Raw genomic sequence first — 26,565 nt, forward strand, 5'->3', positions numbered from 1 at the left:
TAAAAAAATACTTTAACTATCAAATTTATTATTAATTGGTATAAGAACAATTAAGAAAGTAAAAATATTCATGGAAATGAATCTTTCATACGAATGATTATTTTAAAATATTTATGAGATCATCTCGTTAAAACGCATCGATGAGTTGCTTCTTTGCTAAAGTATATAGAGATACGACGAGAAATTCCCCAGAGGAGTAACCGTAAAAGCAAGCGAGAGTAGTGGAGTAGGAAGAGAGTACGCCTGTGGCGTAGTTGGCGGCCAATTTCTCAATGCAAATACCGTTGGTGTCGAAGGGCGAGGCTGAAAAGGGGGTAGTATGCAAATAGAAAGCTGTTATGAGACTCCTTCCACTATACCTTCCTACCTTTTCTTCTTTTGTGCACTCCCGTGCACGCCTCTTTCCCTCTCAAGGTTCCTACAAGATCTGGAATAGTTTAAAGCAACCTTTTCTGAACATCATCACACCATGCTTGTCTTTTTTTTTTGCTACATGTGAACTCAAACGCGTCAGTAGGGAGCTTAAGGATCATATAGGATGGACATTCTTTTCGGTTTATCACCACCAAGAAACGTGAGAATAAGTCGTATGGGTTTCTCTACACGCTGAGTAGGGGGTGGAAAAGAAGAGTATAAAGAAGGGGTTGGTGAAGAGAGTGCAAGCTCTAGCTCTCTTTCTCTGACTATCTTGACGCACGTACATTCACTCTTGAGGTTGTTCATTCAGTCTACACTTTTTTCTTGCTTACTTTTTTTCTTTTCAGTTTCTAGGTTTTTTTTTCTCTGTGCTTTTCTTTTCCTCCTTTTTTCCCTCGAGGCCAAAATGGAGCCGCGATTATAAGACCACTTTCTGCACGCAAGGTGGGATATTTCATGGGTGAGAAATACGTGCGTAGACCTTTATTATTTTTATGCTCGTCTTTTTTTTTTTAATGCTAATGAGGAAAGCATTTTCTACGATATATTTGACAGTTCATTAACCATTTTTTAGAGTAGGAGTTTTCAAAGGGAAAAGTCAAAGGGATGTAGAATTAACTGTCAGTTCAATCGACTAAGCCATATTCATTTGACTAAAGATCAAGTTTTTTTTAATAACAAAGAGAAAATTTTTTTTTTTCGAAGTACCGTTGTATCTCCTTGTCACATAAATCCTCGAAAATCGTCTCGGAAATCGTGGAAACTATTTAGAGGTGAGAAAAATAGAGATTTTTTGAGAGCCGAAAGATAAGGTACACCTTGTTCTTGATGACACATCTTTTGACTCCAAAAGACCTTATCCATAAGTGTTTAAATGAGCGTGCGAGCGCGACTAATCATCATCTTCTCGGCTCTCGGTTGCGTTGGTCACGCTGTTCGAAGGACCTCGACTCCTGGGACTGAAATGAGAAAAAAAGAGAGAGAGAAAGCGTGAGGGAGCACTTGAGGTCCCTTTCGAGGTAGCCACGGTATAATTTAGGCGTTTATGGCTTGCCAAGAACAAATAATAATTTAGTGGGCGTCTCGGCGCGTCGCTTCGCTATCCCCTTCTCTTCATCGTTTGGGTCCATCGTCTCTTTCTCTACATCATCTTCCATGGTTCTTCAACGGCGTATATAAATAACACGTGGCGCCAGCCAAACTTCCACTGTTGCCTTATCTCCCGCGGTTTACACGGGGTCCGCGTGGGCCTTAGTCTTCGTTTATATACATCACCTGAGTCTGTATCATCTCCACGATGATCTTTTGAATTTTCGAAGCTGTGGTTGTAATATACATTAACATCATCTTGCATGCACGACCCTGAGTCACGTTATAAGCCTTCTTATTAGTCTAAAATCATCTTCAGACTTGTTTCTCTTCGGAACGCCCTCTTTTCGAGGTGTGAGAAAACCACCAAGTGTAACGGGTGGTCTAAAAGTTTTATATTAATCCGATCATTGCTGCTACATAAAATATTTTTTCTACATAAATCGCTTTGCATGCTTTGAAATAAAAAATTAATCACTGAATTAATTTAACATTCTTGAGAAGCATCACAACTTTGGCAGATGGTAAAAAGGGGGTGATGCTTATTAAAATTCTTCAAAGGAACCTTTGGGACTGATTAATTACTTTTACGATATCTCATTATTCAAATCATATTCATTTGCTGTGGATGAGTGATCTAGTCAGTTGGTCAGTAAATATTTATATGAAAGTTGACATGGTTATTACAATGAAGAATAAAGTATAATGACAAAAAATCATTTAAAAAAATTCTTCTCAACGAGAAAATTTAAGTCATTTTCCATTTGCAGAGCAAAAGTATAGGAAGACTCAAGTCCTTAAAAGATAGAATCTACTTTCCGTATTCCTTGACCTTGGAGAAATTTATTACACGTCTAAGTTACAGCAATTTAGTTAATTGTATTCTCGTTATTTGCAAGTTCACAGCAGCGATTTGAGAAAGAATATTTTGTTTTTTTTTTCGAAATAGAGAAGAGAGCTCTTGAAGTAATAGTTTCAATAGATTTAGGAGCCAAGACATAGCTATAGGATTTTTTAAAGCAAAATATATCTTGAAATGAGTAGTAGGAGGTTTATACCTATGATTATAATAAAAAAATACGTAATACTTGAATGCTTGAAACTTGTTAGTATGGCAATTTAAAAAGCATTATTCAAACAACTTCACTATCACGAAATACAACTCCATCCTATTGTTGACGTCAAAATATGTTACGGTTAATTACTTCCGGTATTGAACGATTTTGGTAAATATTTATAGAATAAAGCTTGAACTTTATGTACAATACTTTAATTATAGAATTCAATAAAATGTTCATTGGCCATATTCACATGAGCGTAATACAATACATTTCTGTGCTTTTTCATTTCCGTTTCGAGTATGTGATTTCAGTAAGAACAACTTGTTTTTGCTGCAGTTATCGTTTGAAATTTTATGTCTATTGAGCCTATTTCTCAGATAGAAAGCAATTATGGATATTAAAATAATTGCGAATGTTGTTAAATTATTGATATTCTTACGAAACTTCGACCACTGACAATCTTTAGTTGAAAATAAAAAATAAAAACACTAGAAAAATTAAATGTATTTTTTTAGTAATAAAATGAAATCAGTAAAAATCAATTTTACTCCAAAATAAGAATTTTTCTAGGTAGATTTTTGAAAATTTTATTTAATTACTAATCAATAAAGTTTCATATTCATCTTTTTCATAACTAAAATCAATGTATCAAATATTTTAAATGATAATTTAGTGTTCAATAAATTATTATCCAGTGGTCTAAATATGAAATCTAGAGCAATAAATAATCGATTGGTAGAACAAAATTGTTGATAACAAAAAAAAACTTCGATTTATTGAATAAAAGTCTGAACTGTAATTTAAATATTAAACTCAAGTATACCTTCCTTTACAAACATTTCTCTACAAAGAGACCTATTGCTTACAAAAAATTCACCCACTCATTATTGAAGACCCTAAATTGAAGTTCCACTTTGTAACTCACCTATTCCATTTCTTTTGGAGTACGTAAATTTAGACGTAAAGAAACTCAGACACTACATTTTCTTCACTTCTATTAAAAAGCTGACCGACTTAAAGTGTTTGAATAACGTCGTCTATCCGTTTTTCGTCACTTTTTCAAGGACAAAAAATGAACAAAAGTAGTAAAAAATGACGTAAAGAAAATAGTCGTGACTTGAAAATATCGGTTTGCTGACTCTGCGGGGGTTCTTGTTGAGAACAGAAGGACGATAATGTTCAAGTGAGAGGAATAGGTATACAGAGAAAAAGGGAAAGAAAAGAATGAGAAGTAAAGACCGGCGACTATCGGTTTCCCTATCGTCTTGCTCATCTCCCTTCGGTAAGCAGAAGACTCCAATGCATTGGAGGTTCAGAGCTACATATAAACTCAACCTTAACTGCTTTACAACGATCGTTTGTACCGATTTGTTCGACAACAGTCGAGAGGACACGCCGACTCTTTCACTTTTTCTCTTATATTTCTCTTCTTTCCTCACTCTTATTATCTACCAGCCTTTTTTTCTACTTCTTGCATATGGATAATTTTTTGTAGACAATCGATCGAAGTCTATAAACTGGACTCTAGAATTTTTTTATCGATTAACAATGAAATTTTACTGGTTAAAAACAAAAAAAAATGTAGTAACAAGGAATCTTATAGCTGGAAGGATTTAAAATAATTATTGTGATAGAAATATAAATTATAAAACTGGTGCGAATGAGAGGAACAAGTCAAGGTATAATAAAATGAATTTATTCTTGATGCTACTGCAGTTTATTTTTCTCTCCATCACTAATGATCAACCATAAATAACAATTTAGTTCGATTTATTGACAATACCGTTTATACACGATGTACTGGAATGATTGTGATCTTGGTTCCAGAGTTTTAATGACTATTTATTATCTTCCATATTGCCTAGAAATAAACTCCAGCAATTTTACGTCCAATTTATCGTTATATTATTTATTTTTAATAAATTTCTTATTTGATGCATTCTCAGAAATTTTTTTTCAATTTAAATAAATTAATTTTTTTCACTATTTTCAAAATTTAAATGTCATAAAAAGTGTAAATATTTTAGTATAATTTATTACACCTGAAGATATAATTTATTTGTAAGATTGACTAGAGTTAGTAATAATTTTTTCTTTTCATATATTTAATAGCGGGGGCTATTAAAAATTAAAATTGTCGACACCTTCTGTGAATAGAATTTTTAGAACGTCGGAATAACTTCAGAGCCCTTTCTCAGAGTCGAATCATCTTCGCGTCTTGTTGGCGCCTGACTCATATTTTATGCTTGGGTCTCATAAAATGAATGATCACATAATATTCCAGCCAAGTGTTTATGATTTCGTAATTAGGAAGATTGTTGAAGATTATTATTACAAGAACTCATTTATATTTCGTGTGAAGAGCCAACATTTTTTGAGCTCAATATCTGATTACATTTTTATCCTTTCGCCATTAAAAAAATTAGTGAAAAGGAATTGCTTTGATAAATTTTACTTAAAAAATATGTATATGTAATAACTAAATTAAAACATGGCATAAAAAATATATATATAATAATTACAGAGAAAATGAATGTAAAATATTCCATGGTTGTGTGCATTTTTTAGTAGTAAGAAAAACCTGCGGGATGTTTTTGCTCGCGTGGATAATCCAGCTTAGAATCCTCTTGAGGGTCCACCGAGGCATAAATGAGAACTTGGCTAGCGACACGACTATTCTACGTGCTCCCTTTTTCTCGCCCTTTTCCCTCTCATCAATCCTCTCCAACATCACCAAGTTCGCGCGACTCTTCGCGCCGACATTCAAAGTAAATCTCGACCAACAGTGGGCAGATGCTCCTGGAAATTTCTATTGAGCACTTTCCTACCCTGCGGTGACACTTTTATTCATTTTTTCACAACATTTTCGCTCGTTAGATAACTATAATGGAGACTATGGTATCTCTTTAATGCACTAAAAACTATTCTATGTCGTTGTAATTTATCATATATGTTTAATATACCGAAACAAATAGCAGTTCAGTAAAAAACTTAAATACATCTTTGTGTAAAAATCTTTTTAAAGCACAATTTTTCAATACTTTTTTTTTTCTTTCAATGATTCTTTATGATTAAAGCTTAATAAATTATTTTAACCAATTTAGGCTGAAGAATAAAATGTATTGATTTTGAAAATTTAATAACTAAATCATAATTAATAAGTTTTACTCATTAAATCTATTTGATCAGATACTATTCTAGAGTTTTAGATGATTATTGTACCATTCATCTAATGTATTTTAGTTCATAGAACAAGATTCAAAAAGAGTGCAAAAAAAAAAATTCTCTGAATCGTTGTTTAATTTACTAAGTAATTTTCAATCAAATGAAGGAAAAACCAGGATACATGTAGAGTTTCTAAATTCATTCTAAAAGAAATTCCCAGTCATTAAATCGTGCCATAATGAAATAAACATTAAGTCAAGTCCATATGTTGTGCATGTAAAAAAGCACTCGCGCAGTTTCCTTAAAAACATATTGAAGAGTATCAAAGAGAAACAAAATAATAGTTATAGCAATCTTGTAACCTTTGCAAAATGCTCTCCATTGATTTGTTGAACATGGAGGGTGGTCTGCACATATAGGATCAACGTCAAACGCGCCCTGTTTCACCAATGAATTCCGTGTGTCGCCTCGACAATTTTATTATCTCGTTACTTTCGATTCTTTTCCCCTCAGCTCTCTTTCTTTGTTGCTGTCGCCATACTTTCAGTCTGTCAAGCTCGTTGCTGGTTGTTTAGCATTTCGGCCTTTACAAGACTTCTAGTTCGAAGAAACGCGACATGGATTCTCAGGGACAGGGCAAGCCAAGATGGCTGCCGTCGGACTTGTCGACTATAGTCAGGCTCTATAACTGGATCGAATAGTCGTCCGGCTCTATTTTAGGCTAATTTACTTCCCTCTGCTACTATTTATGTGTCTCGAGCTAATGAATAAATTTCATGTTTATTTCCAACGAAAGGGTACTCTTAAGCCTATTATAACCATTTCAGTAAATAATATGGAGATGTTGTAATTCAACATATGGCTGAATCATGAATTACCTCATGATCCGACGAACGCGACACCTCTGTTAAGAATACTCTTGCAATTAATCCCTAACGTATAATTACTATGTCTGTACGCATTTATTAAGATCTATTATATAAAACATTCTAATCTGTATGTAAATGTTGATCCGGGGTCTAGGCAGATGTTCCCGCAAATGAAGTTCCGAGTTTCCGGACTTGATGCTAAAGCCAAGTACATCCTACTGTTGGACATCGTTGCAGCTGATGACTACAGATACAAATTTCATAACAGGTACACACTTTGCTGGAGGATTATACCAACATAGACATCATACTTCATTGCCCATTGGAGAAGGATCCAAGATAGTTTGTCCACAATTGATAATCAATATTTCATGATGTGTTTTATTTAATAATATCAATGTTACTGCAATTTGAATGAAAGAAATTTTTTAAAAACAAAAAAACAATAGTGGACGAAAGAAATCAACTAATTGGCAATGTTGTTTTCTTGCAATTGCAAATTGTTCGCAGACGCATGTTTCCCGCTTTTAAAGTGAGGGTGTCCGGGTTAGACAAAAAGGCTAGCTACATACTTCTGATGGACATTGCGGCATCTGATGAGTACCGATATAAATTTCACAACAGGTGATTATTCGGATGAAATTCTTTTTCAAATAAACGACTTTTAACATAAAAATTAAGATTCCCTCGCGTAATAAATGTGGAGCGTGCACTGCGAACAATTTCTCATACTCGTTGAAAATTTTATATCCTCATGAATTAATTTTATTCATAAAAAAACAAGCATTACTGTTTTATTGCCTCATTAAAAAATATTTAAATGTTGTTATCAACTGTTTAGCAGCTTGTTAAAATAATAAATCAAAAATTAACTTCATCCTAATAATTTTTCAAGGATGTTGGAGTAATTTTTGACGGGTATGGGAATCGCAAGCTCTGATAATCGTTGATGGAGATAGGATGAAATCAAGTCAATGCTACTAATTTTCATTAATAAAGACGTTTACGTCAATTAGTAATAATAGAGTTATAAAGATTGTTTATTATGTTAAATTATGGACGCTTAAGTTCTTCTATAATTTATATTTATCTCCATCACGATCAGGCAATAGCAATAAATCATGTTTTCTTCAATATGATAAATTTCAATTACTCTATAAAAGTATCATTCAACCTTGGTATTTAATATGCTGAAGAAAATATGATACTATTCAGATGTAATATAGCTAATTAAATTCAATACTTATAGAGAATGAAAGGCATTTAATAATCTTTGTATTTTTAATTGTTGAGAGTAGTAGGTGGATGGTAGCGGGAAAAGCGGATCCAGAAATGCCTAAGAGGATGTACATACACCCAGACTCTCCTAGCAGTGGCGAACAATGGATGCAGAAAGTCGTGAGCTTCCACAAGCTCAAGTTAACCAACAACATGAGCGACAAGCACGGCTATGTAAGTACTGTACGTAACGCCAACCAACCAATCACTTACTACTAGCATTTAAGTTATCCCAGACCTCAGCTTCAAGTACTAAAAATTAACCCAATATATATTCCTGCATATGATAATCGCTTATGTCAATAATGAGTCATTTGAAAATAGTGGACATTCGTCATTACCAAAACTGTTATCGACTGAGCATCAAAAATAAATGCAGGATCAAGTTATCAGAAGATTGAAATCAGCTAGACATTCTTTGGCTTTATTTTCTCATAGCAGTTGTCCTTAATTCGTCTTTCTTTTTCTCCCTCAAGCAAGTTCATTCCTTAGCTCTGCTCTGATGTAGGGTAGTTGGAGTAAGCAGACAAACCACCACCCGCGCTTACGTGGAGCCTCCCTCACCGCCGTTCCCGCGAATCCCTTTTGCGGTCGCGTCGGCGCCCTTTGAAGCATCTTGCATCGCTGGCTCGTGAAATCTAGTCCTCTTTTGCTGAACCTCGATGTCAATGGCTGCTAGCTTGCGGCCGAGCAGTGTGCATGGCAGCCGACCTTTGTCAGGCTACTTTTTCTCAGCCTCACTAGTCGTTTCTCTCTCTTTCTCTTTCTTCTCTCATTTTTTTCTCTCCCTCACCTCTTCTTCATCTTGCTTTTTTCCTTCACCAGGTTCCGTTGTTGTCGCGCTCGTTCTCTGTTTTTTTCTGCTCACTCCTTTTCCTTTAGACTGCTTTGGTCTTCCTCCTCTTGTCGCTCTGCCTCGTTTGCTCGTTCACTCAACGAACGGTAATGCGGTCGCTACGAATACCCCACCTATAGATCTATATACATATATATGTTAGACTATAGGTAAAGGAAGAGCAGGAATATAAGGAAGAGAGAAGAGCTTTTGCCTTTGAGAAGACTTTAAAGACTTGTGATCCTTCGACATCCAGTTTGTTCAGAGACCCAGAAAATTTTGAATGAACCCTTCTACAAGGGCTAATAGAGATGCTACTTCACCTGGTCTTTATGCTGTTGAACGTACATGTCCATATGAGGATCAGCATTAGTCTGATTTTTGCTATTTATTTCGGACCAATGCTTATCCATCATCTTTTTGTAGATTGCCTGATGTAACCGGAATTTCCTGGCTCTTAAGCCTGACTTCAGTCGTCGACTCCACTTCTTCAATTTCTTTCTTTCCTTTGAACGTGAACTATCTCTGATTAACCTCCAACGAAGCACGTTTGGAGACTCTTGAGAATATTGACTCTAGACCACAGCCAGTTTTCTTTAGTCGTGCGAATTAGTACAAACTTGGTGTTGGAGTCAAGAGATCCTGAAAAATACGAACTAAGTAAACAATGTTAAACTCTTCATTTTTTTATTTAAGTACTTGGTGCTCTGTCTATTAGAAGATTTCACAGACACATTCAGATGTAATTGCTCAAGTACTCTAGGGACACCACAATCATACAGTGATGATGATCTTGAGGATGACAAACAGACACTTTGAATAAGCAAACCAAAGGAATGCCGACACGTGGGATAAGTAGAGGTGAATAAGGTCGGTTTGAAGATTCAGAGGAGCATAAAAGATAAAAGCAAAAACGAGAGAATATGACACAGCTGCTTCCGTTTAAAACGTTACCACGATGTGGCAGCTTTTTGGTCACAGGTATCTCATATGGACCTTTCGAAATGGGACATTTCAGACGTAGGCGCCACTTATGTTTTACTTTCTCAACCTCATGCTCTCATTTGCGACACTTATGGGAATTTCCAAATCTTATTCTAGTCATCATTTTGACCTGACGTGTTGATTCTCCATTAGCCCTTATTTTCTTTTCATCTTCTCTAATCAAACATCTTTGTAGTCCAAAGTACTTTACCCATAATTTTCATATTTGCTCCTGTTTTAGATCTTCACAATGACCTGCATTACATATATTTAATTGTTGGTTTAATATTTACTCATAGGCTTTTGAGTGTATTGAAAACAATTATTTGACTTTTTTTTAAGATTCTATTTTTCCTTTCCACTTAGAGTGCCAAGTAAACAATAATTTATTTTAAATTCGTTAGATTATAGTGAATTTCATTATATAAAATTACCTACTTTTCTACAATCATTAGCATTTAGAGAATTATCACAACAATTTTCGTCTGCAATTCCATTCAGCAACACTGACATTTAAATTGATGCAGTTTGATTACACTTGCAATTACTCTGCCTTCCTCACGATAATAAATAGCCAACATTACAACAATGTTTTCTTCTCGTGTTGATGGATAAAGTCTTGAGGATGTGCTGTGAATACTGTTGAGTTTATCGCTTAACCTGTCTGTAAAAAATTAATTTCAACGAAAATTAAATTTTTTGTTCTTATCAAATGAAAGATAACTTGTTAGCATACGCGAGAAAACATGCATTCATGATTACACAGATCACGGAGAATGAAAGAAACGGAAAGAGAGTTGCATGCGAGCACGCGAAATGGACAGCGGTCGGCCACAAAACAGCTACCAAACTTCTTACTCGTTATGCTGAGATGTAGCTTCGTAAGCCAAGACTTGCACACGAGCTTCATATAGATACGTGCAGTCAATATACATGTAGTACTCTTATGTATGCACTTCGCGTGGGCATACGAGGGTACTTTTCTTGCTTTATTATGTGAAATCGCGTGCTGTAGACAAGGAGAGCCGGTACCGAGACAGTCGGGAGCCATTTTGGCTGACGCGTTTTCAAGTTTTCTTTGACACGATTGATATTATAGGTATCAAGGAATGGGTTCGTGAAGACTGAAAGAAAATACCAATAGTATCTAATGGAAGATTCACTTTGATTTCCGGCTGCAAAATTTTTTTATGTGTTCTTGCTCGAATTAGATGTTATCTACTTAAGAGTATTATTATTCCATTGTTTTATTTATCTTTTTTTAATTACTTAGCATTTCATGAATTATTCAATTATCAATCAACATCAGGAAACGAAAAACTTTACATTAAATAAATTCACCAAGAAATTTTAAGAAAAATTAACAAACAATGAATTATTTTAATGCCAAGAACTCTTCTTGTTTAAAATAATTAATTTATCCAAACAATAAATCTATATATATTTAATCTTCATTAAAATACGACAATAATCATTGTCGACGGTTCTTTGAAAAATTGACTTGTTTTAATAAATTTATTTTGAAAGAAGAAAACAGGTATAAAATAATTATTTGATTACATCTTATTAATTACAATTTTTAATTTACCATCATAATGAAGATTCGACCCATCATAAAAAATTCAAATGCATCTCATTTAATAAATGATGTTGCATCTATAAAAAAAGCTTTCTTCAATGATCACAACTGGTACATTTTAAATAATATCAATGTTTATATGTATCATAAACATTACAACTTATTATTACTATCAATTTATTGCCATCTTGCATAAGATGTAATCGTTATTTCTTGAAAAATGTAAATAGAAAAAAGGATAGATAAAATAAAATAGAATTAGCTTCCTCATCATGATAGCTTCCGCTTTCTTTAATGTAATATACACCTTCAGCAGCAATAGAATACAAACCGGGTGGGCATGAGGACGGTTATAAAGATAATCGACAACCAGTCTCGTTCTGGCGATTATCTTGACTGTGTGCTCGCGTGAGTCCAAAGATACACCAGCCGTCTTTGAAATTGTAAGAGAGAAAGAGAAAATACGAAGGAAATAAAGTAGTAAGAGAAAAAAGAATGGATATACTAAGCCATGCAGAATTAAAAGTGCGATTAACGATGGTATCCCATATCAAGACATCATCATGTAGGACATACTGCACTCATCTTCACCAAGGTGCTATGTAGTAGATGAGAGGGTATGGTGAAGAGATAGAGACAGAGACCTGGATGATTCGCAAGGTAATTTGCGTCTGTCGAGCGAGAAACGGGCGTGGAGGAATCCAGTAAACCTGCGTTGATCATCATCATAATAAATAGGATAAAGACATAACGGAAAAACTCGCTAACATCATAATTATTACATTAGATAATGAATATACAGCATGTAGGTACATTTGCTTTTAAATTTGTTGCAGTAAGATAAGATACTTACGCGCTTTGCAAATTTATACTTTGTTGATAATCATCGTTACATAAATTATTCAAGTTAAATTGATAAAATTACATATCTGTATGCTGATGAGACATCAGTGAGGAAAGTAGTTGAGGTTCTTGCTTTTTTTGGCAGATTCAAAGCAATCTTCAACGAAAGTAAATATTCTTTCTGCAGAATAATTATTTTTTTTTCATTTTTTAGAAAAAGATATTTTGTAAAAAATACTAGAATCAAAAGCAGAGGAATAATTAAAAATATAATTAAGCAATCAATAAGTAAATGGTGAGAGGGAATTAGTTGAAAAAAAAAAGATGAAAACAAAAATAAATATTGAGTGTATTTGTTAAATAATCATTGAAATTGAAACTAATTCATTAAGGTGATTTGAAAACATTTGCATTGGTGAGAGGATTGATGGGAAAAAGCAAAATGAATAGTAGTCAGCTATCAACAGTTAAATTGTAAAGCTATTTTCTATCAATAGGTTTGGTATCGGTAGTAATGATAGACATTTTATTGAATGATAATTCACATGATCTTTAGAGGCGATATAAGAGACAGGAGGCAGTTTGTTAACGTATAATGTAAACACGTAGCGGATGAATGAATTGCGGATGACGCAGTGGAGGATTAACGTCGATGGGCGTTCAAGCGTTAAACATGTTCCAAGCAGCAGGCTGTAATTAGACTAGAATAAGTACCACGATACTTGGTGTGAGAGTATGAACAAGGGAAGAAATAATATTGAATACTTATAAAATCTCTAATGCAGGCTAGTGTTGGTGAGTGCATCAGCATCAGAATCATTTTATGTGCTTAAAACTGACTGTAAACGTCAGAATCGGCCGAGAGAGAAAGAAAGAATGAATGTTGATAATGATGAAGCTAAGAAATCGTTGCTTCTTCTCTTTGCCGCGAGGATAAGAAAATAAATGAGAGAGTGAGGTGGTGATTAGTCGAAACGAGTTCCGGACGTGGTGACCCAACGGCCTGTCAAACCGTTATCTCCTTTAACGCCTCTCTCCGCGACTGCCGAACGATCCTCGTTAATCATCCGCAAACTTAGTGGTTGTGTATTTAAGTCCAAAAGAAAAAAAGACTTATATCCACGAATATTATGAAAATTTTGTTGCCTTGAGATTTGACCGAAGCTTTTGATCTGATCCGAGATCGTCGGTGCGATGAGACCATCATAAAACGGAGCTTGAGGGACATGGATATATTTCATCAATTAATTTATTCATCGAGTATATCTTTTGCGGTCTAATTGAATTGATCAAAGCATACCGAATACTTGATCGTGATAATAAATATGCTTCGTTAAAAAAAATATAAGCATTCATATTTTTCGTGTGAATCAAACAGAATATCACATTAATCTTGGACTATATATTCTTTTATCGTTCAACTGAAATATCTTTATGATTGCGAATTAATTATCTTTCTTTCTCTCGCTTTCTTTTTCCTCGCTCTATCGTCATGTATCCTGAACTGTCTATTGACGATGGATTTAAGCGAATCGGAAACACAGTGTCGGAAGAGATAGAGAGAAGAGCTTACGATAGCTAAAGCCTCTTTAGGGGTTGGTCCGGACAGTTGCAGGGGTTGGCTCGACTACCACAACGCGTTTCACTTTAATAGAATCGAACAAGCCGTAAGACGATCCTCCACGATCTATCTTTTACTCCTGAGCGGTCCAATTCAAACCCCTCGATCACTACCTCTAATCTAACATCCCTCGACATCTATAAACACAACCCCAAGTCCCTCTGTCTGTGTATATATCCATCTATCTCTATATATACAAGTCCTACTTATACATTTACACATGTTCGTACATGTATGTACATATTTATCTGTAGATCATTCCTTGCTTAAACTGTATTTTTATGAGGGTTCAAAAGACACATTTACCAAAGTGATGGATTCTACGCGTTTGTATCTCAATAAGTGATGCTTGCTTCCTCGCAAGAAGCTTTTTTCTTATTTGACCAATGTTTTCATTGCCTGATAAATATTTTTACATGGAAATTAATGATGGAAATTATTCAATGTCTTCTTAGAGGGTTTATAGAATTTTTTACTTATTTTAAAAACTATTTTTTGTTTATTTTATTTTATTTTTGATTATTACTGACAGCAGAAATAAATAAAATAAATTAGTTTGATACTTGATTTTTTATAAAATTTTAATGGTATAGAATTTTTTTGTTTCATTACTTTAAAAATTATAATGTTTGAAAATCATGACAGCGAATTTATTAGAATTGTCAGTTCTCATGGCTTCAGGTTATTTTCAATTCACTGCTGGCTGATTATTACAAGTAAACAATTTATGTAATAGAAATACAAAAATATTCCGTGAATAGCAAAAAGAAAAATACATTTATTATTCTTTGAATTATTTGGTATTCCTTTTTTTCGGAGCAAATAATTTTTTTTATCACAATAATTATGTTGTTATGTCATTATTGAATGCTTCCGAATATTGTAGTAATAAATCCAACTTAAAAATAAAAATTTTACTTAAAAATCAGGCCATTGTAACAATATAAATTTACTCAAGATGTTCTAAATGGTGATAATTCACTTCAATAACAAAAATTTGTTTTAATTTATCCAAATCAGACGTTTGTCATAAATTGTTGCAAATATTTCCTCTAGGAAAATTCTTCTACTGGATCAAATAACACAAACGAAATTCAGATAAACCTTATAAATAAATATAAAAAAAATTAATTAAAGATGAAATCATAATTTTGCGCAAATGAAAAAGATATCGTGGTAGATATAATTTCATACAACAACATAATTATCAGAAGCGTAACTACAATAGGAATAAGATATTTTTATTTCGCATATGTATTCAACTACACGTCTTAAGAAGACTTACAAATTTACTGATCGGTCACCCATGTGACACATATACCAGCATAACATACATACGAGTAACACGACACACAAAAGGGGAAAGCAAAGGGCGTTTCTGGGGGCGGTCGTCGTCCCCACCGCTGCATATAATGCGCGTAAGCAGTTTTAGTTGCGCACATTCGCGATATAAAACCATTGGTGGGGGGTACATACATCCGTCGGGTTCTAAGTCTGTCGCTAATAAGCCTCGGATTATTAAGTTACTCCATTATGCCCATTTTTCTCATGTCATGCGGAAACGTCAACTTTTATCGTGTCAATCTTCTTCACATTCTTGTCATCTACCAACTCCACAAATTATTTTGTTACTTCAATTGTTATATCACAGTTGATTTAAATAGTGTAATTAGCTCACAGTTAAGAGGAAAAAATGTCATCAAATTCCTTTCATTTTTATTTAAAAAAACTTTTGGAGTTATTTGCATTGTTTTCAAACTATGTAGAGATACTTTTTTTTTTGACAAATCATCTGTAAAAATAAATAAATAAAATAAAATATTAAGATTAAAAAGTCTTTGAGAAGATGGTTCATTAAATGTTATTTAGAAATTATAGTTTTGCCTTTTATTCCAATTTAATTGAATATTTAGAGATCTTCATTCAATTCATCTCTATAAAGTTTTCAAAAGCACATATATTGAAGTATAAAACCTAATTAATTTGTTAAAAAAAATATTTGCCTTAACTATTTTAAAGTACAAAATTAATTTTTTTTTGATAGAAAAAAAAACATGAACACAACAATTTAACATAAAAAGCTAAAATACAAAAAAAATATTTCATTCCAATTATCATCATTTCTTTTATCCAATAAAAGTAGTTTCTTTGATTTTTCATTTTTTAAAATATATAATGATAGACAAAACAATATATATATATATTAAATCTGCATTAGAGACTGCACAATATATCAACATTATATCTTTGTTTTCTATCCAATGTTAAAAAAGCTATCGAAAATGAATTTTAGCGCAAAAATTATTTAATTAAAGAAACAAATGTTTAAATACATCACAGAGTAGAATACAATACCGAAACAATTGAGTATTGGAAGCAGTAAAGAGATGTTTCAATAGCGTTGGGATGCTGTCTGTGGCAAATATTAATTAGTCCATGTTCTCCCAATCTCGTTGTTCCGTACTCATTTATAGCCTCTACCGGTTTTAACACTAATTGAAACTAGCCAATGTCTATTTCACTTCATCAGTGGTAGAAATTTATATCTATAGCTATCTAGACAGATGTATTTCCAAACATCACCGTGTGGTTGGAGCGTACACTAACTGAATGGGAAAATTTCTAGTGCTTACGAGTTTTCGTGTTTGTGCTTTGGCATCGGTCTGTGGCACGTCGCTCGAAATGGCGTTAACGCGAATAAACACATTTCGTCGAGTCCAATCACACCTTCCGGGATTTCAGCTAGACTGTGAGCCGCATAATTAAATGCTACGGTTGCTGCTATCACCAGAAATACGTGTTCTCTCTATACACCGTCTCTATTACCCTTCCACTCGTGTTTGTTTGTCAACGTTTTATTTTTTTTTTTTTTTTATATGAAATATCTACAAGCATATATTGAAATATGTTTTTTGTTTCAAAGACTGCGATATCATATATTGGAAAATATCAAATTGATTAATAGGAAATTAGACAAGAGAAATTGCAGTTCGCAAATTTTTTTTGATGTGTTTATTGTTATTGTTCATTAAAATAATTAAAGCCACTATGTATTTCCGATTGATGAGTAGTTTGTGTCTACAGAAATTAGTCTGAATGAATGCCAATAATTTTTTATTGAAAAAAAATTTCATTATTTATTTTAAATGTTTTTTTATTCAGTTTTTATTCATATATTTTTTAAATATAATAAATATTTTTTATTTACTTCAAAATTATAAAGAAAATATATTTGTTTCTAAATTAAAATTTTTTTTTATTAAAGTATCATATCAATAGATGGATTGAATCAAATAAAAAGTTTAAATCATAAATAAACTAAAAGACTACCCTAACCCAGATGTGCTTTTTCCTATCTCTGATAGAAACGCAACACCTTAAAATTTAATATCAATCATTTCTCCCGTTATTACTCAACAACATTAATTACCAATCAAAACGTAAAGCGACAAAAAAATATTTCTTCAATGTTATCATCATCATTACACAAAAAATGATTGGAATCGTGTTAAAATCCGTCTTATCAACATCAAGAGTCAGCCTCAAAATACACATCAATAGGTTGAATCTCATCGGTGAGAACATGGCGTTCACGTCTCGTTAGGAGACAAAAAAATTTTCAAGTAAAAAAACAATCTATGGATAAGAGCATTGAAAGAGAAGGACAATAAGAGAAAAAGACGATGGCAGTCTTGGCGGCCACTCGATGACAAGCGAAGCGTGAGTCCGACAAGACCGCTGCTTTTACTTGCAGTTTGTTCAGACTAAGCCGGCGCGACATCTCGAAAACCGCTACATGTCTTTTAGACGCCGGCTTCTCTATATTTCTCTGTACTCTCCATCTCTCTCTTTTTCGTCCGCTGTTCTCTCAACATTATGCATACTTACAGTTGTTATACGCTCGCGTTTACCATTCGCTTATGCAATGAGTTCAAGCGCGTCGAATGACAACCGATAAAACTGCACTTACTGACACGAACCTCCAATCATGAAAATGGATGTATGATTCAGGGTCTATGCTAGATAATTATCTTTTCGTTTCCGTTCTTCGAGTTGATAAAATGCACCGTCAATTTTATACTGTTTAACCACCATTTAATTACGTTTTTAGTAGATAAAATATTTAATGACATGCTTTAAAAATACGATAAAATAAATAAACTTCATTTTTCAGTAAAAAATCAGTTAAAGCAAGAAAGAAAACACTTTTTTCCTCAATTTATATTTTAAACAAATCAAATAATGATATTTGAATTGATTAAATGAGAGCATCCTCAAAATATTTCATTTATAAATTATTGGAATAAAAAAAAAAAAATACGATATGAAATATGTAGTGGTGCAATGCAAGAATTTTATAGCTAATTTTGAAATTACTATCTAATTTTAATTTTCCCTTACATTATTTAGTAAAAGTATTCAGCTCGATAACAACTAGCATTTACCTTGCAACAGCTATAATTTTATTATCAACCGCTGTCCATTTATAAATAGTCAAAATTATAACACGACGTAATTTATCGAACCGCTGGTTCAACATCAGACATTGTCCCATATTCCTTGAAGCCAGTTCTTGGTTTTCCTCGCGTGACGTGTAACTGCTCGGAGGAGGTGAAGGGGACAGTGTTCCATGTGTCGCGATATGTTTCGCGCGGGCGAGTGACATCAAAACGTCCATGGCAAAAATAAGTCTACAACGTCAGGGATAAAAAGACAACTGAAACGATAAACGAAAGACATGATGGAGAGTATAAGTTGTGTATTATATGCATTTATATATATCTATATATACTGGATAAATGTACTCTTCATCTCCATATACGTCCACACGTTTGATTCGTCGAGAAAACTGACTGAAGCGAGACATTGTCGAGACGATTGCCTGGCGGTGACTATGTCTTCTATACTTCGAGCGTGAACCACCGTAATTTCGTTCTCAAGCAGAAACTCGATAGGCTTCGTTACTCACGCGTACGTGGATAGAAAAAGTATAACAGATAGAGAATATATTTCTTTCTTTGTCTTTTTTCCTTTAGATACACGCTCGAGGGCAAAAATCAAAAGAACACACGATGTATGCAATATCGAAGGATTCATTTAATACATGTTTGCTCATGAAAATCTTCAAGAATTTTTAGAGTCATGTCTAGAACTATTTTTTCTGTCAGTCAAATCAAATAAAGTGTCATTGATTTTTTATAACAATTCGAAACTTTTTTTATTTACTTTTAATATTTAAGAAATTATCAATTCTATAGAGAATGGTTTTATTGCATTCGATTATTTTATTCAATTACATTAATCATATTTTTTTTAGTGAATTAATTTTTGGAAAGTGAAAGAAAAGGTCGGAGACCTTTTTAAAAGTCAAATTTAATTAGAAGTTTGATATTTTAATAATGTTTCTTCTTACAACCAAGTGTAAACTCAATAATTACGATATTTACATGCCGGAGATTATCAAGATTAGCTATGTAACATGATCTCCAGCCTGTTTAAATATCATTAAATAAGCAAATTTGAAATCTCCAATAAATTTAATGGAATATTTTAGTAGCAGCATAGTTTAAAGTCTTTTTAACAACTATTTTAACCATTTTTAACATATAAATTCATCCGAGTATCAAACACAATTTGTAAACTCACTATAATTTAACATTTTCAAAAGTTTTATATTTTTAACAGCCTTCAGAAATGTTAATTTTCACGATTTAATCACAATATCGTTTACAAAATTTCTTACTGTTAAATAAAAATCGAAAAAATTTATCAACAAATTAGATATACTATACTTGAAATAACATTTGATGGAAAACTTATCAAATATTCATAATTATGCTTCAACTTGACATAGAAATAATGAAATAATACCGAACGAATTTAGAAACAAAATAGTTGGTTTTTAATGATGCACGTTACAGAAATTTTCTCCTCTTTTTGTGTTTCCCTAATTCTGTCCCCTACCATATAATTTGAAAGCTATACATACTAGCACCAGGGCTCCAAGGGGCTTAATAAAATACCACATGATTGCTTAAAAAAAAGTAAAAATAAAAAATGACAGATAATAACCATCGAATAGTATATATTACGTAGTATTAAATAGTGAATTTGTAAGCATTTAATTACGGTGTTTTTCGTGAAGATAAATGATTTAGTGACACGATAATTACCAGAAAAAAAAGCATTAGAAAGGCAAAATTTTCCAAAGGAAAAGTAGTCCTGAAGGGGTCACTGAGAGGTATGACGAATGGACATGGGTTAGTTGGCGCCAGGACGAGTCATCAATTTAACAGGAAATCGTGGCTCGATTTCATATTTTGACGTGGGACCGTCTTCCCCCATGACCTCAGGCCTCTTTCTGTCTCTTGATTCTCCCACTCCAAAGTATTCTCAACTTATTCAACCCATAATTCGAATCTTCTCGAGGATATATCCTCGGGTCTCGTGTCCTCCCATTCTCAGGCTTCAACCTATAATTTAGGCTTCGCACCTCTCGAGAGCGTTGCCGTGTGAATAAGTGGCCGTAATACTTGAGCAAACATACGAAAATTCACTCCTACATACGTCCACAGATATACACAACAAGGCGTTGTGTTCAATTGCTCGTCAGTCCTCGTGCCTTCTCGCGTGATGAAAATAATCCAAGTTTCATCGCCTTGTGGATCGATGTAATTTCAGGTTGTTCACTGCACGGCAAAACCTTCTACGTGAAGAATACCATGGACTCACGATCACACATTGAAGACCTGCTGCTGCATGGCTTCATACACCAGTTCACTTTAATAAATCTGGATTGAATGCAGTGTGTGTGTCGCTATAAATCCGACATATGGCTCGTGCGTTGATCGCAACTCCTGATAAACTTCTCGGAGCTTCGTCTAACCGTGTCTTGGGGTGTCTAGTTGGGCTAAAATGTTTTTCTAGAGGCTTTTGGGGATTACGTAGAACTGATGCTTGTCACTAGGGAATATATAGATCAGCGATAAAAGCCCTGGGGGAATGCATCAACTTCCATATATGAACTTGATTAGGATCGATTTCTCTTGAATTACTTGGGCTTAGTTAGAAGTTATTATCTATCGATTCATTTAAACCACCATTGGGACGATTATTTTTATTTTGATTCACTGGTGGACATGACAGAGCCTGAATTCAACGAATTCCAAAATTGCGGTCGTCAGACTCTTGAGAAAAGAAGAGTAAGCTGATGGTCGGCATACCTTCACGCGCACTACCAAAGGCGTGAGAGATGTCTCAATCTCGCCTTCTTCTTGTGTATGTTATATCTTTGGATATAGGTATGTAGTCCAGAATCAAGTCGATCACTTCTATTAAGCTTTTACTTACAGATTCGCCAAACAAGTGCATATGCTCACGTACTCAATCCGACGTTATATTTTGCTCCGTCACGTGTAATGCGTTCCACATTATATAACATGGACATGTCTTTCAGGAATAATTTAAAATATTTTATGAGAAATTTTCTGATCAGATTTAGATTGGTAGATTGGTTATTATCTAATTAATGGTTTGGCAACTAATGTGTAAAGTTGTTTTTCTGCACCATCACTATTTATGTAGATTCAACAAATTATTAGAACAACCTAGCAGGAATTTTTTGTTTATTAATTAATATATTGAAAAATATGTATTTTTTTGATAGTCAAAAAATAGCAGTGCTTATGTAATTATTAATAATCTATTGAATTAGAGATATGAATTGATTGAAATAATTAAAAAAAATTATTCAAACTTTCTTTTGGATCATAAATTGTTTGAAGTCGTTAAAAATAAATTATATTTTTAAAATACTATCCCATAATAAGCATTTAAAAAAAATCAACATTCACTTTGACAAATAAAAATTCTGAAGAAGCCAAAACAAAGTTAATATTTTTCGCAATACTTTTTATTTTGTAAATATTACAATAAGAATTTAAAAAAAAATCTCTCAAGCCCAGGTCCATTATTAAATGGTAATATACATATGCAAACTGGTATTTAAATTCTGTCGGTTTTTGCATGAACATTGGGGCACTTTACAAAGTATCGACCTGTCAAGAGCTTCTTCAAGCTTCTTTAACTACTTCATTCTTCTTTTTATGCTTCAATTGCTTCCTCTCCTACTTGTCCAGCAGCGTCTAAATGCTGGAAGCACGGATTACTCCCATTACTCGGGTTATTATGCTTCGACATATTACCATAACGAGTCGTTACAAGCGATCGTGAGACGCGTGTGTTTGGGAACGTTATGTGAACGTCTACCTGAACAGAAGAGCCACGAGATATAAGTCTCCTAACTGGCTAGAGAGACCCTGAATCGCTGTGGGTGGTTTGGTGTACGATTATTCCGTGGGAAAGCTGAAGATAATTTTTGCTACAAGACATTTTACTTCTGGAATTACTCCTAGATAATTCAACATTCTTTTTTTTCAATTGTCATATCTAGATTGAAATCATCAGGTGCAGTTACCACGGCATTCCAATTTAATCATAACAGCGCAGATAGTTTGACCTTTCGAATATTTTTTGTTAAATAAATCAATTCATTAATCTTTAAAAAACCTGAAAAAAATCAAAAAAAGCTGCCATACAAATACCAGGAAATCTAATAAATTAACTTACCAATAATTTATCAGTTTCTAGGAAATAGAATATGCCATAAACAGAGTCATTGAAAATATATCAATAATATCGTCTATTTCACCAACATTTAAAATAAAGTGCTTTAATTAGAATAAGGTAATGATAGCTAGTATTTTTGATAACGACACTCAAGGAAAAAATTATAAACAAGGTCGCGATATGATATGGACGGTAATAAGCTTCATTATTTAATTGGCTTATTTTACAGTGTAAGTAATTAAATAAATACCAGTATTGCGTGATCGAAATTTGTGCGCATTGCCTAAAGCAAGGTAAAAGCTTTTGGGCTGTTATTCATCAGGATCAGCATCATCTAAACCAGACAATTTTTTCAAAGTGCTCAGCAACAGCGCCAGTGTCACCAACAAAATACTATCAACATCAATATAGTGTGCGGCGAGCATTAAAGCGCTTATCCTCGTAGAGCCTTTGGGCTTTTATCCACGTGGTAAAGGATTCCCGTGTACCGGTCTCAGATAGATCTTATTTATGCTCTCTCAGGCAAGCAGCTACCGATTAAATCGACTTATAGTCACGTTCCGAGGATATCGACGAATCGCAGAAGCACTTCCAGGTGCTTGAGAATATACGAATACATTTTATATCTATGTGTATGTTAGCACAATAAATATAAATTGATGAAGCAGCCGTTTATGTATAGGATCATCGTCGCGTGTATAGCTGATTCACCTGCCTGTCTTTTAGACTTTCAATCTGCAAAGTTGCGAGGAGAGCAAAGAAACGCCCATCGATTCGATTCGCCTTTTAGATCTCTAAAAAAGATAACACTTGGAGCTGCAGGCAGGACAAATCAATTCAGAGGGAAGAATGTTGAAGGACACTGACGAGTTGGCTGCTTTTTTCATCCTGTCTCGTTACCTGAACAGTCACAAGGGTCTAGGAATACTTTGTGGGATATTCTTAATAGTTTGAAACAAAGGTGCTTGAGTGGCAGAGTGGACCCAAGACCTCGACAGACATGATGAGAATAGTCTGATGATGCTACATATATACATATCTCAACAGTGTTGGTGCACATATAGACCAGTTGGAGGCTCATCTAAATCACAGATCTCGAGAAGTACAGAATCATTGGCACATGTTTAGATATGAAGATGAAGTGAGACAGAAGAATATGAGAACTTGGACGTTAATAGGCGTGGAAGCGTGCGTGCCTAGAGGGAGCACTCATCCATGCGATTTTTTATTCCTCTCATATTATTTATTCTCCTTTGGCTCATTTTGCTTATTTTAATTTCTCTCCTACATTAACTAGACCCCCCGCGACATGGCGCCAGGATGCTCCGCCCCATTGTATTTTTTCTCACTGGTAGATTTAACGTCGAATCATTGTAATAGACAAGATTCTGCAGAGTTTATATTGCTAGAAGTAAAAGAAGTAATTTGCAGAGAAATACAGAGCTTTTATGTGAGTTTAAAGTGCGTGAAATCTGTGGCCCATTAATACGAGGATACTTGGACTCTGGCTCATCCATCACTCTGGCTTGGAACTGTACTTGGAGAGAGAGAGAGAGAACGAGAAGGAATAGAAAATGAGAGAGAAAAATATATATCTTTGTCTGGTGAACATGAGCTCGGGGTGGCCCATGGCTGGCGGCAGTTTGGGGTGGCAGAGGGAGAAACCTCGTTGGATGAGGGGTTTCGGAGGTTAAACAAACATGTGATTACTGCTGTCTACAGCTGGCTACATTATATCTACCTACCAAGTCATTCTTCTTTCCTCTGCTCTCGCTGACCGAGGAGAATAAGACAAAGAAAGAAGGAGGAATAACTGTGGCCAGCGGCTACATGTTACCAAGGCTTGCTCTGGCGAGATGAAGAAATAAGAAGAGAAGTTGAATACTTTTTGTGGCATTTTTATTTTTTACCAATATATATATAGATATTTTCTTTCTTTTGGAGTAACGCAACGAAACTCTTTTACGGTTACTGCGTCCAAGGATAGTCGCGTGCATAGGCTCAACAGACCACCCTGTGAACACACAAAGTTATCGCAGTTTTATCGCTTTGCCACGCCTTTCTCTCCTGCTCGTTTACTCTCGCAAGTATTTCAGTGATTTTTTCTTTTCTCACATTTACTGTCGCTGGTCATTAGATCGAACCGAAATGGCAAATGATTGAACACGTTGGACCAGTTGTCGAGTGTCCAGCCATGTTGAAAAATGAATTGATATGATAAAATGTAATGTCGGTAGACTGTGGAGGAGAGGGATGCTAATTTAATGGGTTTACCACGTCGGGACAGTTTCCTGCTTAACGCCGAGCCACTCGCCACGTCCGCTCGTCCTCGGCTCTTTTAGTTTCATTACATTCTCTCTCGCACCAGAGCCACTACAGCTGCCCGCGCCACTTCACTTTACTCGTTCAATCAATCTACCAATCATAATTTCTATCAGAGCCACCTCCGGGTGACGATATCGTCAATCACAGGATTGGCCCACTTGCAATCTCTTTTGTCTCTTACTCGTAAACGCCCTCTCTTCAGTCCGAGGACAATTGATGCTTATTCTCGACACCCAGCTACAATAATATCTGTGCTCTGTTATTTTCCATTATGATTCTTTTGATATATCAATTAGTCGACCATCATCTAGAATTAGAAACATTTATTTATAGTCAACTCTTGTTTTAATCAACAGAAAAGTTCTTTTTAATTTCTATTTTTATTTCCTAGAATAGCCTTTCAATTGTTTTTATTGAGTAATTATTGCTGTTGCAAATTTGTTTTTATTTACTTGATTAATAATATCTTTTAGCTTTAACATGATTCATTTATCATTGTTATTAATCATGTCCGATAAATAATGCTTGAGATAAATAATACTTTGTAAAATATTATTCATGTTCAGTATAATTTCCAGTTGAAGGAATTCAATGATGGCAGGAAAAATAAAAAACCTCCTATCGGTTAATTAGAAAATATCTCTCTGTTAAAAAATTCATTATTCAATTAGTTCATTTATTCAAGCTGTTTTTTGATGATTGGATTAACTTTCTACGTTATTTATAGTTTTAATTAGAATTTTATAGTTTGATTGTTTTACTGATATCATCTAACTTTAATTACATACGAAGTTTATTATGTTTCACTTCCAATAGATTACTAATAAATTATTTTTAAAAATGAGTAACAAATAATAATTGTTACGTTGAATAGCAAAAGATAAGTTTGTGATGAAAGTAATTTAAAAATAATGAATGTCTGAGTTGAAAAAGAAGTAGAAGATTTTAATTCAAGTCACAACATTCTAATTTTCTGTTTGTAATAAACAATTGAATGTTCTTTCCTCGACACAGTTAATGACACAAAAAGAAAAACAAATCTGAGTTTCTACTTAGCAAGTAGGAACAGACAAGTTGTAGACGAGACAAACACTGCAGTAGAAACAGCCATTTGACGTCAGAGTATTTTATTTTGACCCAGAGTAGTTGGGAATTTAAAAGAAAAACGTTATAAAGATGTTTCTCCTTTTCTTCGGCAAGTTTCACGCGCAGTCATTTAGAGCAAGGAACCTTTTATTCACGTCGTAGACACATCTTTTCATTCTTTCTGTTTTTCACTTTCGTCTTACAACCCTTAAAAAATGAAGACAAGACAGAATCAAGTGAGACAGCATATAAAGACTACCGCAATGTACAAGCGGCGCCTTTTAGCAAATTGAAAACACCCGTTGGATTCGGCTAATTACCAAAACATAATGAGGCTACTTTCTTCCTCTCTGTCTCACAATTTAACCGTTGCACTGAATCCATGAAGCAACGGCACCTTCAACATCTTTTCTTAGCAGTTATTTCTTCTCCTTGCATATATCTCGTTCTCTTTCTTACTTGCGTCGTTAATTCCTTTTCTTACTCTTCCCTTCGTTTTGCGAGCGCCGTACCCTTAGGGTTCCTGGCGCCACTAGAATCCCGCGCTACACGGAATTCCCGGCACTTTCCTGGATTTCCGGCTTTTTAATCCAACCCGGCTTGCGCAAACATGAAAGACTCGAACATCTCGACATCATTTCTCTTTTTACAAAGCTTTTGAGCTTTTTATTGGCCCATTTGTATGCATCTCTTATCAGCTGTGTTTCGAGAAAATTTTTATTACTGCAGTACTTCTGAAAAAGGTTACATTGTTTTTTTAATCAATCATTCGATCAAAACAATTA

The 26,565-nt window shown here is 34.1% G+C and overlaps 1 protein-coding gene across 5 annotated transcripts in view; it reads left to right on the forward strand.

The window, feature by feature from the left end:
* Nucleotides 1–26,565, forward strand: part of LOC118064868 (optomotor-blind protein-like) — a 58,624-nt gene that overhangs the window by 15,715 nt on the left and 16,344 nt on the right. For 2 of the 5 annotated variants that reach the window (XM_035079772.1, XM_035079774.1), the window contains exons 3-4: nucleotides 6,756–6,869; nucleotides 7,900–8,062. In XM_035079772.1, the coding sequence (XP_034935663.1) occupies nucleotides 6,756–6,869; nucleotides 7,900–8,062 (277 nt within the window). Of the gene's footprint in view, nucleotides 1–6,755; nucleotides 6,870–7,111; nucleotides 7,226–7,899; nucleotides 8,063–26,565 lie in introns of all 5 variants that reach the window. The other 3 variants (XM_035079775.1, XM_035079773.1, XM_035079776.1) reach the window with 3 other exon arrangements.

Source organism: Chelonus insularis, unplaced genomic scaffold, assembly GCF_013357705.1.
Source record: "Chelonus insularis isolate UGA/USDA-ARS -01 unplaced genomic scaffold, ASM1335770v1 contig_25_pilon, whole genome shotgun sequence".
Lineage (NCBI taxonomy): Eukaryota > Metazoa > Arthropoda > Insecta > Hymenoptera > Braconidae > Chelonus > Chelonus insularis.